This window comes from Echinops telfairi, unplaced genomic scaffold (genome assembly GCF_000313985.2).
Source record: "Echinops telfairi isolate 266 unplaced genomic scaffold, ASM31398v2 ScPeMD7_7400;HRSCAF=8409, whole genome shotgun sequence".
NCBI classification, from domain to species: domain Eukaryota; kingdom Metazoa; phylum Chordata; class Mammalia; order Afrosoricida; family Tenrecidae; genus Echinops; species Echinops telfairi.
In genome coordinates this window covers 43,041,983-43,058,281 of record NW_022111300.1, presented here as the reverse complement: position 1 = coordinate 43,058,281, position 16,299 = coordinate 43,041,983, and the positions used below count along the sequence as shown (strand labels likewise).

Genomic DNA, 16,299 nt, shown 5'->3' with positions numbered 1-16,299 from the left:
AATTCAGTAGTTCAATTAAATCAAGAAGAGTTGTACAATCATCACCACCTCCATGTTCTTTAGATGTTTCCTAATAGTTTGCTATTTTGACCACAGAATCCTTCTACATTACAACCTGAGGCTTGATTTTTTTTTTTTTTCCTTCCAGGCTTAAATTTTCTCTTCAATACTTCCTGTTTTAGAAATGCCAAGTATTTTCTTACCTCTCAGTTTTCTAACTCCAACTTCTTGAACATTTCACTATAATACTTTACTTTGTCTTCTCCAGTTGCTTTTACTATCTTACGCTGAACTTTTTTACTTCATTTCTTCCATTTGCTTTAGTTATGCAACATTCAAGAATACACTTTAGAGTCTCTTCTGACAACCATTTCTTTCTTATTGGTCTTTTAAACAACCTTTTGCTTTCTTCATACACAATGGCCTTGATGTCATCCTACCATTCATCTCATCTTCTATCATTTGTCTTGAAAGTGTTAAACCTATTCTTGATACAGTCTCTAAATTCAGGTAGTATATACTCAAGGGTGTATGCTGGTTCTCCATAATCCTGTTTTAATTTTCTTCTGCTTCAACTTGAACTTGTATGTGAGCAACTTATGATGGTAGTCCACCCCTGACCTTGTTCCAACTGATACTTTTCCATCCTCTTTTTTGACAGATGTAATCTATTTAATTTCTGTGCATTCCATTTGGCAAGGTCTGCATATATAGATGCCATTTATGTTGTTGGGAAATATATGTCCAATGAGTAATTGGTCTTGAAAAATTCTATTATGCAATCTCTGGCATCATTTCTATCACTAAGGTCATATTTTCCAACCACCAGTAATTATCAATGCATCTTGATTATATGTTTTATCTTCAATTTCTTCATTTTTTGCTGTAGTGGTTGGTGCCTAAATTATAGTTCTATTAGCTGATCCTCTTTGTAGACATGGGGGTATTCCTGTCACTGACAGCCCTGTCCTTCAGGATAAACCTTGAAACAGTCTTTTTGATGATGGATACAATACTAATCCCTTTTTGAGAAACAAAACCAAAACCCTTTGTCAATTAGGTTGAAGGTTAGATATCAGATTGTCTTAAATAGCTCATCAAACTTCTCGGTGGCCTGCTGTTTCCTCCTCACCTCTCTGTGCCCCCTCTCCCTCTTACAGGGCATTATTGTCCCTGTCACCCAAGTTAACACCTGTCTACCCTCTAGTTTACTGTTTCCCTTTCCCTCCCATCCCTGGTAACCTTCAAAGTCCATTGCATTTGGCATGAAAAAGGTTTCTTGATGCATCTTTTTTATGTAATGATGGTCTTATCCAATATTTGTCCTTTTGCATTTGCCAGCTTCAGTCAGAAAATCTATCCATTGCAGGGGGTTTCCCCAGTTTTATCACGATTCTTTAATGGTGTATAGTATTCCATTAGGCATGTCATTCCTTTTTGTGATTTCCAGCATAGTAGGCCATATAATTGTCCGATTCAAAATGGTCAGAACCAGTTCATTTCAGCTCACTAATTCCTTAGATATTGATCTTTATACAATCTATTTCATTTTTGACAACTTCCAATTTCCCCAGATTTACACTTGGTAGATTACACTCCCCAATGAGTCATGCAGGTTTGCAGCTGTTGCTTCTCATTTCATGACTCAAATGAAAAGCAACAGCTGCGAACTCCATTAATAATCAGAACGTGGAATTTCATGTCAGCATTAGCCAACATCTTAAGGCCCGTATCCTTAGAAAGGGTTTATCGTTAATGATAGTCGATGTATATACACATTTCATCTAATTTTCAGGTCTTTTGCCTGCCCACTTGCAAGATTGATTCAATAATCTTTTTTTTTTTTTGGTACCTTGGAATATGGCTGGCGTTGAATTGTTTATCTTTCATTAGAAAGATCTCCCATCAGTATTTTCTCTGCCCATTTTGTAATGGCCTGGGTTAAAGATCACACCAAGTCATCTGCAGCACCCTTAAGTAAACACATCTTCACTGGAAGCACAGCATGGACGAGCAACACTTTTACCCTGCTCTCTTGGCTCAACCCCCAAACAATATGAGTCCTTCTGACATGGAGAACGTGTGAGGACTCCAGTGCCCTCCCTCTATTACATGTCCATAAAGCGCAATTTCTGAAGATAAAAAGTCAAGGAGAATACAAGTTCTAATATTGTCTTCTTATACCTCAAATCAACAGTCTCACCTATCCCACTACTAGTGACCATGCCATTAAATGCCTTGAAGACTGTAACACACCATTTTTATTGTAAAAATACTCTTATAACACAGGACCTGTATAGTGTGGATCCAGCATCTTAACCACATACTCAATCTCTTACAGACAAAAATGATTCAAATTCAGAGTCGAAACTCTGCATTAACTCTGCTGCAGAAGCAATATGCAACAATGACATCAAGTGCTAATTGAAAACAAAGGCTAATAATAAACAGCAAAATATCTAATCAAATTAAAACTCTTGTTATTTCATAAAAAAATGTGAGACAACTGGGACAAAGAGACAGGGATGATACAGAACCAAAACAAGTGTATTTCCAAGGCTGCTTACTGTTTATCAAAGAATTCTAAGCCTGAACCAAATAAAGTCTCGGAGAATTGCCAGTAAATAATTCTCCCACTACATTAGTGCTGAAGCGAAGGATGTCACAAGCTATCAGAGTCAGAATATACCACTAGGTCATCCAGTCTGACCTTACACATTTTACAAGACTTCATTTTAAACCATTCCCAGAAACCTCTTATGTAACCTGTTCTTAAGCATCTGTCATGAATTACAGAAATTAGAGACAGTTGGTTTATCCCATCTACTAGCTCTCTGGGGAGATGTTTCCATTTTCCAACAATTCCAAGGTAAATAATATTTACATGTATATACATATACATATATATATTAGACTTCTATTAATGAGGTTCTTCTTGATTAAACTATGTTTATTTTTTCATATCAATCCCTTATTTGTCCCAAATAATTTTTTCTTCTGTCTGAATAATCTCTAAATACATTATCATCTAGCCTTTTAAATATGCCCATCATTAGACAAGCTATAAATGACCAGCTTCTTCCACTCATAAATCAATCCCACTATTCTCTTAATCATTATTTCTTGTACTTCCCAGAACTCTTTTCTATGGAACATAAATGTGCAGTTAAGATGCATCATTTATCACTTTTAAATATTCCAGCTGAGGGGAATTTAGAGTCTGCAAATGGCAATTTTATTTCTTGACTCTCACAAAGCTAGAACTCAAAGGAAAAACAATTTCCAGAATCTGTATTTTACTCTTCTAAAACTGAACCAAGGTTTGGTTTCTCTCGTAGCTCTTTCAGAAAATAAGAATGTGTGTTCCAGCCCAAAACATGCCTAAACATCAAATTAAGGAATTAAGCTATACAAATAAGACTTTTAGGAACTGGTTCTACTATCTTTCTTCATTTATTATAGATAAAGGATAACAATGAGAAAAGAGGGTTAACAAGAACCCCATCTTTCTTCACTTCCTTCAATTAGTTAGTAACACAGCAAATAAACATGAAGAATTTAATATAAAATTAAGAAGATATTGACTATCAGTTAAAAATAGTTAATAAATGGCATTGATATCATTTCTTGGGTTAAAGACTAGATCATTTTTATTATTTCCTCACCATACAAATCTATGTTAAAGTGTTAAATGTCTGCTTTTAACCTGGCTATTATTTTTCATAAAATTTCAAATTTCTAAGATGATGACATTTTAAAATGTTAAAAGAAGCTATATAGAGTAAAAGGTATGTAATATTAAATACAAAATTAAATTATCTGCAGGTTAAATAATTCAAAATCAATTGAATCAAAAAAAATTTTTTTTCAGAAAAAAATTTGCAACCACGAAAGCTACAAATGTTCCGATATTTCAATTAAGTTAAAAGCATATGCCAACACTAATATCTCCAACACAAAATGGGTGAATAAGAAAAAAAAAATCAAAAGAAAACATATCTAAAATCCTCCTCTGATAATCACAGAAATGCATGTTCAAACAAGAGATTATTTTAAACTATTTAAAGCATCTGAAAACTATAATCGCAAACAGACAATATTGTTTCTCACTTTGTTTAGGTTCTCTTTTAAATGTTTGCCATTAACTCATCAGGGTCCCATAACAATGCTTTGAGGCAGATACTTTTATCGACAGCGTTTTACAAATCTCACAAACTGAGCCACGGAAACTAGGAGACTGAATCACATTTTCTGCTGTTGAGGTACAGTGAAACAGGCACCGCGCGCCCCAAACCGAGCTCACTGCCGTCAGGTCAATTCCAACTCACAGCAGCCTCCAGGGCACAGACACGGCCCGCCCTGCGGGTTTCAGTGACTAGAACGCTCCCCAGCACCTATCTTTCTCCCAAGGAGCAGCGGGGGTTTCCAGGTGCTCCTGGTGAGCAGCCCAACACGTAGCGATGGCACACAGAGAAGGAAGTCATTTGGTAATCTACTGCCACAGCCTTAAAATTGATCAAAACCCGTGACTGGCAAATTCTAGGTTTCTAGCCAAAAATGTAGTCACAGACTCTATTCAGAAGAAATAATGTTAGATTAAAAAAATTCTTGCAAATATTTACTATTGTATTAATTACAACAATGGAAACTAGGCACATTGTAAATCAGCATTTCCCAATGTGGGTAACACTGCCCTCTGCGGATGCTGGAACAAAGGGGCTGCGAAAGCAGATACCTACACTTTACCTGGGCTATGTATGGGCTATACGAACACCACAAGGTTGTTGAGTACTTTTTCCCCCCAGCCCAGAACATGGGGTCGTAGGAAAACAGTTTTGAGGATGTATGATATAAAGACTCAAAAGTAGGAGAATTACCAAGTAAATATGGCATGCTCATACAATGCAATACAATACAAGGATTATTAATTACTTTCTAAGTATTTATAACAATTTGGGGGAATATTTGATATAAAACTAAATGAAGATGCAACATAACACCAATAGTACAAGAAACCTACAAAACTTGTGGAAAAAACTCTAATTCCTTTTAATTCCATTTATGTACAACCTTTTTGACTCCCCTTGCAGATCTATAGTATAAACACAGCCCTGGCGGCATAGGGACTGCAGCTCAGAATAAAAGGCATCAATCAGTGTAATTAGCACCTTTATGCACGATGTTCAGCACCTATGCACTGCCAGCCATTTCTACAAATAAATGTCACCGTCCATGGAACTTCCCTATTACCAAGAACATGACCTTAAAGGACCCTCCCAAAGTAATTTCTAAATGTGAAAAATCTGCCTGGTCAACCAGAAGAAACAAAAAATGCCTGACAACATTGGCAGAGATGGAATAAATATGCAACTTTTCTCATCACTATGATAAAGGAACAATCGGGAGCCTATTGGATTATCAGGGATTTTTTTCAGCGTCGTACCCAAGAGAAATAGTGTAATATAAGAGCTGAATATATAGCTAGTATCTGTAGAAAGAAAGAATATTTTTTTTGCCTTGAATAAAACATCAATAGGATAGTAAAATTTTAGAAAACAGAGTTAAGAAGAATCTAATTAATTCATGACCAACATAATATGGGGATGATCATTTGTGTTTTCAAGACACCTACTCATCAGTCTTGCAGAATGCTAGCATGGATCAAAAGATTATTATATTCAGATAGGAGACATTTTCAAAAAGTTCCAAGAAAAATCTAAACATAATAGAACTTCCCCATGAACTTTTTGAAGCCCTTTCGTATGCTACGTAGCAATCGTGTATATAAGAATTGAAGCTAATAATTATGAGTATGCAAAGATTTAGCTACACCAATTAATTATTGCCTCCAATATCAATAAAAGAAAAACTTTAAGTATTTTGTTAATCGGCATTGTAAGACTTTCCATATTCATTTCTATCAAGTCAATTCTGACTCATTGATAAATTACAGAATGTTATTAAAAATTATAATGTTTACTTAGTGACATAAGAAATAGTCTTTTAGAAAATGGCCTAATTTTCTGTAACGGTTATATGATTTTTAAATTAAAATTAATTTTAAAAGATAGTGCTGATATATAAAAAAGGAAAATCTGAGAGACAAGTGTTATGGAAACAAAAGAATGTTATAAAATATGACTTACAGTATGGCAGAGTTTAGAGAGAAATTGCCATTTCCACTTCATGTTTTCGTATATTTGTATTACCACGTCCTAAGAGGCCATGCCATAAATTACAATCTTTATAAAAAAGCCAAACTCATTACCACGGAGTCCATGCCGATTTATAGGCAGTCTACAGGACAGAGTAGAACTACCTCTGAGCGTCCAAGACTGTAAACCTTAACCGAAATAGAAAGTCCTGTCTCCCTCTCAGTAATTACAAACATTGGGTTTTAAAGGTAAATATCATATTAAATTAATAACAACAATCCAGATACCAAATGAGGAGATAACAGCTAATTCAGAGGGCAAAAGTTCTGAGTTCTTCTTGGAAGAAAAGTAGACTGCAGTCAAAAGAAAATCCCATTTGTTCATCACTCTGACCAATGGTGAAGGGTAAGTCACCTCTAACGGGGTTTCAAAAAGTACCTGGAGGGGGGAGCCGGAAGGGAGGGGAAAAATGAGGAGCTGATGCCAGGGGCTTACGTGGAGAGCAAATGTTTCAAGAATGATGCGGGAAGTTGTATAAGCCCCTAATAAAATGAATTAAAAAAAAAAAAGAATGATGCGGGCAATGAATGTACAAATATGTTTTACACAATTGATGTATGTATGGATTGTGATAAGAGTTGTACGTGCCCTAATAAAATGATTTAAAATTTTTTATAAAAAAAAATTCCTGGAAAAATGGAATTAATGATAATGGAATTTTCCCATGAACTTCTTGAAATCCTCTGGGATCTAATGCAGATTATTATAAACAGGATTTCAGAACAACGAGCAAATAAAACCTAGCTGTCTAGTGGATTCCTACTCGAGAGCAAGAGGCCCTACAGGGTCTCTGTCATCTTTACAGAAGCTGCCGGCCTTTCGGTTTGCAGTTGAGGACACAGCCAATGCCCCACCCGGGCTGCTGATGGACAGGCTCATGGAATGGAATATTGTCAAATAATACACACGCGAGAATGCCTAGGTAAGCTACCTGGCATCCTAGTCTCACAAACCCATGCTGCCCTCTTCTGGACAGTTTTGAATCACACCTATGAGATTTTGTGATAATAAAAGTTTTAACAAGATACAATAAAAAAAAATAATAAATAAGATGCAATAGTGGAATGAAATCATTTATTGAGAAGACCTGGTGTCACTGTCAGGTAAGTGTTGGGCTGCTAACTGCAGAGTCAGCAGCTGAAACCCGCCAGCACTCTGGGGGAGAGAGAGGAGCTATTTGCTCCCATAAAGATTTACAGCCTCAGAAGCCCGGAAGGAAGAGGGTCAATCTGAGTCAGGATAGACTCAACGTCAGTGGGGTTGTTTTGGTTTGGGAATCATTTTAAATATACGAAAGAACTTACCCTAGATGCTCACACTCAGAAACATATAGTTGGTACATTAATTATGCAAACCAATATAATTAAGTACCAATTTTTACTGATAGTATTTATTTTAAAACATTTCCCAAATTTCCTGTTCTGAATAAAGTTCTAGCAACAGTAAGATCAGCTGTGCTCATATAACTATCCACCCAAATGAGAAATAAATATTAAATACATACTTCTCTCACTCACTGCCACTGAGTAAGCTCTCACTCCCGTATATACTCGAGTATAAGCCGACCCAACTATCAACTGAGGCACCTAATCTTACCACAAACACTGCATAAAAAATGTGCTGGGAAACACAGCTTATTCCCGAGTCTATACAGTAACCGTGTAGGACAGGGTAGAATCGCCCCGTAATTAGAAAGTCTCCTCATTCTCCCCCAGAGCAGCTGGTGGTTTCACGCTGCCAGCCTCGCAGTCAGCAGCCCAGTGTGTAACTACTGTGCCACATACGTACTTAGCATGAGTACATGAACCAATGAAGCATCAGACGTAGGATTTCTTTCCCTGCCATACTCAGTCCTTGCCTACAATCTGAATTTGGTACTTTGATTTCCAGTTCAATTTTCATACTTTTCCTACCTATAAATATACCTCTAATCACATCGTGCTATATATAGTACGTACACACACACACACACCCCACAGATGGTCCTGTCTGAACTCAGCCAGCCACTGGCTGCAAGTGGCAAATCAACTGAGAAAACGTAGAGCGCTCCTTGCAGATACCTCTACTATTCTTTAGTTGAAAAACAACAGTCCATTAGATCACTTGCAGATTGTTATTTATTTCTGAATGTTCATGGTTATCAAGCAATGAAATTTGATGTGCTGAGAAAAAGAACAAAAACATGATACTTCAAAATTATTTTCCGTCTGGCTTCTTTCTCTGGCAGTAAGCTAGCTATGTGAAAGTAGAGAAAACAGTTCCTGGGTCTTGAACCTTTTCCTGCTGGAAGCTCTACTGGAAGAAGGCTGATAAGTAAGCAGGAAGGGCACTGGAGGAGAGTGGGCGAGATGGTAGATCCTTCTCATCAGTGGGCACATTGTGCTAATGAGTCAGGCTGCGAGGAGGTCGCTGCAGCTCTCCAGAGACCTTGAGCGTCTGCCTTCCTTTCCAAGACGGCTCTTGCTCAGGCTCCTCGGGCAACTGGCACACTTGCAGCCTCCCCTCGTGTTGGTGAAGAATGCTGAAAGTGCCAGGGACTGCCAGAAGAACAAACAACTGTTCTGGAAGAGGCACAGCCAGAGTGGTCTGAGAGGCAACAATGACGGCGAGACTTCCTCTCACCTGCTTTGGGTATGTAATCAGGAGACCAGTCCTTTGAAAGAGACAGCATGTTGGGTGAAGCAGAAGGGTCAGAAAAAAAGAGGAAGACTATAGTCATGACTTGTCACCCTTTCAGAAGCTACTGCATTTCTTGCCTATGTTGTGATACCTGCAAATATACACAGACTCTACACTCAAGAAGTATTTTGAAAACAAGTGCCTTGCCCCATCAAATATATGTTCACCTTTTGCTCAGATGAACTTGAAACTAAAATGTGATCTTAGAACATCGTCAGAGGTATTTAAGTCATTTTTAAATGAACAATAGGAATGCATTCAATAGATGTCATCTAAACCACACCTGCTTCAAGCACAGGCCACACTATCTAGTATGTTCCTCTTCTATTTTCATGTGCCCAACAGTAAGCCATCATAGTTTTACTTAAAATATATGCCATTCTCAATTTTAGTTTTAAAACTGTTCATCTTCCTGACACGTTTTCCGTGTCGCTCTGGATTCCCCTTACACGCCTCACAGCAGGAGAACTCAACTCAACAGCACACAGTAATCTTGGATAATCTACTTACACTACAGTTTTCGGGTGGAACGAGAAGTTGAGTAATCTCGCCACCATGGACGCAGAAGATATGTTTCATTTCTCCAGAAAATATGTCCCAAATGATGACTGAAAAGTCCACGCCGCCAGAGATGAGATATCTTTGATCATATCGTGGCGAGACCTGATGAGGGTACAGCAGACAGGTGACTTTGTTCCGATGACCACGGAGAGTCCTGTGAGGTGGCCAGCCTGTGAAGGGAGTAGGGTTTTAAAATGGGAAAAGAGAAAGTCTTACATAGTCTCAACAACTCAAAATAAATATCAATGGTCAGAAAAGCTATCCATTACATTATCATAGAAAAGCCGTCTCATTTTATCTTCTAGAATTGCTCTCTAATATGGTAGCCACTAGCCACATGAGACCATTAAGGATTTGAAATGTGGTAATTCCTGATTGAGATGTGCTGTAAATATAAAATATACATGAGATGTTGAAGTCTTTGGGCAAATAATATAACATAAATTATCTCATTAAAGATTTTTATGATTAAAATTTTAAATAATAGTTTATCTACATTAGTTTACTTAAAATTAATTTCATGTTTCATTTCACATCCTTAATATGCTTATTAGATATATAACTTGCATTATATCACTGTTACACAGTACTGTTCTAGAAGATTATTGATACTGCTGATAATTATTTATTAAACCAGAGAGCTAACCAAAAAATTGAATAATGAGTAGCACATATCAGAGATGACACTAGTTCCTGGTTTACACAGTATGTTAATAGCGAACATTTTTTCATGTCAATAATAGCCTTTGAGCATTTCCTCATCTGCACATCTGACTAACAACAGTGTTAACACTGGTAACAACTACATTTATTCATTCACTGCAATCGCATTTTCACAGTCATGGCTCTGGAGCTCGCAGATGCCGTTTCCAGAACTTGGTGTACCTCTTCGGAGCATGTGCTCGCCCTGGAGCAGCTGCACAATGGCTGTCTGTGTGGCGGGTACAATAATTATGCTGCCATCTTCACGACCACAAACGAGTCGCCCATGCGCTGGGATGTACACACTCGCCGTGACTTTAAGAGGTTCGTTACTATTGGGAATCACACTGAGCTGATCTATAATTCCAGCAGGACAAGGATGCAGTTTATCAAACGCCTCTTGCAAACTAACAGAGGTTGTCATCTCCAGTTCTGTGGTGGTTCCGGTCCATAGAAAAGAAAAGAAAAACATGGGTCCATGTTAAAATAAGGAAAGCCAGGAAAGTCAGTCTGCGTCTGGAAGGACACTCTATGCATACATACATCATGAAGTTTGTTATTCACCTGTTAGCATCTAAGAGGTCAAATGAAAAGAATTAAGGAAAGGTAACGCATGATTTCCCCATTACCTTCGCCTTCCTGTTTCTCAAGGGTGTCTGATATATTCCAAATATTCAATCTTCCAGAAGAATCACCCTGAATTAAAAGTTTATGGAAGTATTCCTTGCATCCATAGAAAAACCGAGTAACAGGTGGACAAATTAGTAACTGCCAAAAAAAAAAACCAGTTTAAATATCTTTTGCTCTTTTTCATCAGAGTATTTCACACATTAGTAAGTATTTTCAAGTAAAAATACTAGTTTGTTTCCATGCTAGAGGTAAAAAAAAAATGAGTATTCAGTATATTAATATAACACTACAGCATTAATATACATGTCAACTAATACTCAGATCCAGTTTACCACAAATAGCCAAGGATGTGGAAACTATTATTTATAGTCCTTACCTAAAAGCAGTAGTTATTCTATTTTACTCTGCTTAGTGAAACGTGATTACTCACTACAATAGTGCAATTTATTTAATCACCTGCTATTGAATATTTAATACAATATCATTTTTTATTCATTTAAAAGGTCAAAAGGGAAAAAAAGACACTATTTTTGCCCAGTCTTACTTGTTGCTATTCTGGTGTTGCTTGTTACCACTATTGATGGTACAAAGTACCAATGAGTTGGTACAAAGTTCCAACTCAAAGTAGCCCTAAGTACAAAAGAATGAAGCATTTTCTGGATCCAGTGCCATCTTTGCCATCATTGCTATGTTTCACGACAATGTTGCAACTCCCATGTCACTCCATGTCTTTCAGGGTCTTACTCTATCACACTGACCCTCTGCTTTGCCAAACATGACGTCCTTTTCCAAAGACTGGTCTCTCCTGACACCGTGTATAAAGTGTGTGACCCAAAGTCTCATCATCCTTCCTGCCAATATGCTGGCTTGACTCTTCTAAGACAGATACGTTCATTCTTTCACAGTTCAAGATGTAGTCAAAATTCTTTGCCAACCCCAAAATTCAAAGGTAGGGAAAGATCCTGGGAGGTTCGCAAGAGTTAAATAAAGCAGTTAAGAGGAAATGCTCAAAGGCATCAGTTCTTCTCAGTCTTCCTTATTCATCGTCCACCTGTCACCTGCCTATGAGGCCACTGAAAATATCCTCGCTGGAGTCTGGCACGCCTTAGTCCACACGGTGACTTCTTTGCTTTTTGGAAGAAGTGAAAGAGAAGTTTTATAGCTGACTTCCCGATGCAATATGTCATTTTACCTCACGGCTGCTTCCACAGGCCTTCACTTAGTTAGTTCGTGCTGCTACAACAGAAGCAGCACAACTGGATGGCTTTAACAGACAGAAATTTGGATTGTTACAGTTCAAGAGGCTAGAAGCCCAAATTCCGGCTGCCAGCTTTAAGGGAAGGCTTTCTCGGTCAACTCTCAAAGAAGGTCTTGGCATCTCAGCCCCTGCTCCTGCACAGTCTTCATAGGCCTTAGCATTTCTCATTCCTCGGCTCTGCTAACTTGCTTGCTAGTTTAATCTCTTTGATATCGCAAGGGAGATTGGTCAAAAACACACCCTAAACTAACCCAGTCTCATTAGCATAACAAAATAACCAATTACCAAATGGGATTCTTACTACAGGCATAAAGGTTTGGACTTACAACAAATTTGGGGGAGATACAATTCAATAGATGACATTCCACCTCCTGCTCACCAACATACATGTTCTTCCCATATGTAAAACACATTCACCGCATCACATGGTCCCCAAGTCGGAAATGAATTCCAAGTCCAAAGGTCGTCTTCTGATACATCTAAATCTAATGTAAGACTTTATGCATATTTTATCCTGGGACAAAATTTCTCTTCATCTGTGAACCTGTGACATCTGGACTACAAGTTACCTGTTTCCAAAGTCCAATGGCAGGACAAGCACAAGGGAGACATTTCCATTAGAAATGGGAAAACAGAAGGAATCATAGGCACCAGGCAAGTCTAAGGCCCAGCAGAAAAAGGACACTAGCTCTCGGGCTTTAAAAATAATCCTCTGTTCTGCAAGCCCATCATCTAGGCAATGACTCTACCCTCCACATTCTACTCTCTGGATTCTGGGTAGATGCACCTGCGCCCTGGGTTTCAGCTCCACATTCTGGGTCCACTGGAACAGCAACTCTGCTTCCTTAGTTTTAAGCAGTTCCATTCTTCTACTTCACTGGAATAGTGAACCAACTCTCTCATCCCCAGCAGGCACCACTATTCTGTCTTTGGGCATGACAGCCCTACCCTAAACCCTCAACTTGACCAGTGGCCCCATCCATCCTCTTGGCCAATGTGAATGTCGGCCACACATGCTAGAACCAAGATGGTGAAAATCTGACTCATTGAGATCTAGAGGACTGAGGCTCCACCTTTGAATCCCCAGAGGCCAGAGCCCCAACCTTTTAGACTGAGGTAGCTCTGTTTCCACTAATTCTGCTGATCTCCATGCCACTCCAGGTAGGAGTCTTTTCTTGTAAGGAGGACAAAAGATATATAACTCCTTTGTCTTGATGCCTGCGTGTAGGATTCCCAGGGGCAGACACTGTTCTTTCCTTCCTGTCCCCTTTGGTGTGAGCTGATAGGGTGATAGTTGGTTAGATCCATCAACCACAAACTTTAGCTCTTTTGAGTGTACAGCCATATCCTTGGTGAACGATGTAGGTCACATGTCCTTAGTTCATACAACCCCACTGTCCAAACCTTTCAGTCTGTTTTCCTTTTGCACAGTGCATGTTAAAAGCCATCCCTTTCCTCTTACAATTAACTCTTAGCGTCAAGGGGAAACTTTCAAGCTCCTTTTAGATCTTGCTTACAGTCTCCTCAGTCACACATACAAGTTCACGCATTACAAGTCCTACCTTTTAGCAGGCATCAGAAGACCAAAACAAACAACCATTTTGATGCGAAAGAGGGAGGGGTCGGAATGGAGACCCAAAGCCCATCTGTAGACAATTGGACATCCCCTCACAGAAGGGTCACAGGGAAGGGATGAACCAGCCAAGGTGCAATAGAGCATCCACGAAACACACAACATTCCTCTAGTTTTTTACTGCTTCCTCCCCCTCACTAACATGATTGCAGTTCAACCTCACCAATCTGGCTAGACCAGAGCATGTACACTGGTACAGGTAAGAGCTCTGAACTCATGAAATCCAGGACAGATAAACCCCTCAGGAACAATAATGGGAGTAGTGATACCATGAGGGGAAGGGAAGGTGGAGGGAGTTGGGGGAGGAGATCACAATGACTGACATATAACACCCTCCCAGGGAAAGGAACAACAGAAAAGTGGGTGAAGGGAGACAGTAGTTGGTGTTAGGACATGAAAAAAATAATAATTTGTAAATTACCAAGGGTTCATGCGGGAGGGAGGGGGCAGGGAGGATGAGCTGATACCAAGGGCTCAAGTAGAAAGAAAATGTTTTGGAAATTATAGCAACATATGTACAAATGTGCTTGACACAATTGATGTATGGATTGTTCTAAGAGTTGTAAGGCACCCAATAAAATGATTTATTAAAATTTACACACACAAAAAAGTCCTACCTTCCACCCAACATTTGAATATAATTTAGACAAGTTTAAAGCATCATTTTTCTAATCACATATTCATAGCTTTCCTCTAAGGCATCATCAAAAGTGCATTTTATGTTAAATGAAAAACTTCTTAAAGAAACATTACAAGCATGTTTGTTATACAAGCCAGTGTCTCTTAGTTTCACAAGTGCTTGTCTAGGTTGGAGGGTACTAGTAGGAGCTTACACTAAAAAAGTAATGAACATGTTACTGAAGGTCTTAACTATACACAGATATTTTTAATTTTTGAATATTTAAAATATACTTGGGGAGGAAATCCCTCCCCTTTCCTTTCCTCTAAAGCTGAGAGCAAATTTTCAGAAGAATCAGGTTGAAATACCTAGAATTACTTCATCATTACATTGTACTTTCAATATCAAATCTTCTCACTGAATATTAAATGTTGCTGTTTTTCTATATTAAGTGGCCATGAAGATTTTCAGAAATCATAATAAACTTCTCTTATTATAGACAGAATAAAATATCTTATTCTTAATTCAGAATATCTACTCATTTACATCTGTCTACATGTTCTTTTTGTATATATATAAACCATTCTATTGGGGGCTCATACAATTCTTATCACAATCCCTACATCCATCGGGTCAAGCACATTTGTACATATGTTGCCATCATCATTTTCAAAGCATTTTTCTACTTGAGCCCTAGGTATCTGCTCCTCATTTTCTTCACCCACCCCACTCATCACCCTCCCTCCCTCATGAACCTTTGATAATTTAAAAATTATTATTTTTTTCACGTCGTGCACTGTCCAATGTCTCCCTTTACCTCCTTGTCTGTTGTCCATCCCGCTGGAAAGGGGTTATAGGTAGGTCATTGTGATGGTTCCTCCTTTCTCCCCACACCTTCCCCTTGCCTTCCTGGTATGACTACTCTCAATATTGGTCCTGAGGAGTTTATCTGTCCTGTATTCCCTGTGTTTCAGCTCTTATCTGTACTACCCATGTACATGCTCTAGTCTAACCAGATTTTTAAGGTAGAATTGGGGTCATGATAGTGGGGGGAGGAAGCATTAAAGAACTAGAGGAAAGCTGTATGTTTCATCATTGCTGTACTTTACCCTGACTGGTCCATCTTCTCCCCACGACCCTTCTGTGAGGGGATGTCCAATTGCTTACAGATTGGCTTTGGGCCTCCACTCCGCACTCCCCACCCCACCATTCGCATTATGATTTTTTGCTCCGGGTCTTTGATGCCTGATACCTGATCCCATCAACACCTCATGATGACACAGGCTGGTGTGCTTCTTCCATGTGGGCTTTGTTGCTTCTCAGCTAGAGGGCTGCTTGTTTATCATCAAGCCTTTAAGTCCCCAGACGCTTTATCTTTTGATAGCCTTTGGATCAGCTTTCTTCACCACATTTGCTTAGGCCCCCACTTTGTCTTCAGCAATTGTGTCAATAAGGTGAGCATCTCAGAATCCCGGATTATTAGAACAGTGTTCTTGTGTTGAGGGAGTACTTGAGTTGTCTACATGTTCTTTAAAAAGATTCTGATGTCTAGTTCAAGTACAGAACTGTTATCAATCAGTATCGTTACACCTATTATTTTTCCTCTTCTAAAATCCTGTCACTATATTTATAATCATATGATAGTGTAAATAGGTTTACTTTATCAATAAGAATGTTCCCAAGTTGGTTCTAATGTACAACCAGCATACAAGCACTTGTATTCTTCAAGAAAGACAATTACTATGTTATAGTCACATTTATATAAAAAAAAGAAATGCTCAAACTTCCAAATTGTGCTTTAAAGGTGATCAAGTTAGTATTTTACAACATCTAACAAGGGCTTTAGTTGTACTAAATCTTTCAAATACTGACTTACCAAAAGACACCGATAATTATAGTTGTGGAAATTGTCAACACAACTATCGATCGTAAACCCAAAGGGGCAGTTCGATCCTGCCCTAGAGGGTCAGTATGAGTCGGCAGCAACTCGATGGCAATGAGC

The 16,299-nt window shown here is 38.5% G+C and overlaps 1 protein-coding gene across 2 annotated transcripts in view; it reads right to left on the bottom strand.

Moving 5' to 3' along the window:
- WDR7 (WD repeat domain 7) overlaps positions 1-16,299 on the bottom strand; it is a 349,883-nt gene that overhangs the window by 290,934 nt on the left and 42,650 nt on the right. For both annotated transcript variants that reach the window (XM_004703006.2, XM_004703007.2), the window contains exons 10-12: positions 10,787-10,925; positions 10,341-10,589; positions 9,405-9,625 (exon numbers count right to left, since the gene is read on the bottom strand). In XM_004703006.2, coding sequence (XP_004703063.1) covers positions 9,405-9,625; positions 10,341-10,589; positions 10,787-10,925 — 609 coding nt within the window. The remainder of the gene's footprint in view (positions 1-9,404; positions 9,626-10,340; positions 10,590-10,786; positions 10,926-16,299) is intronic.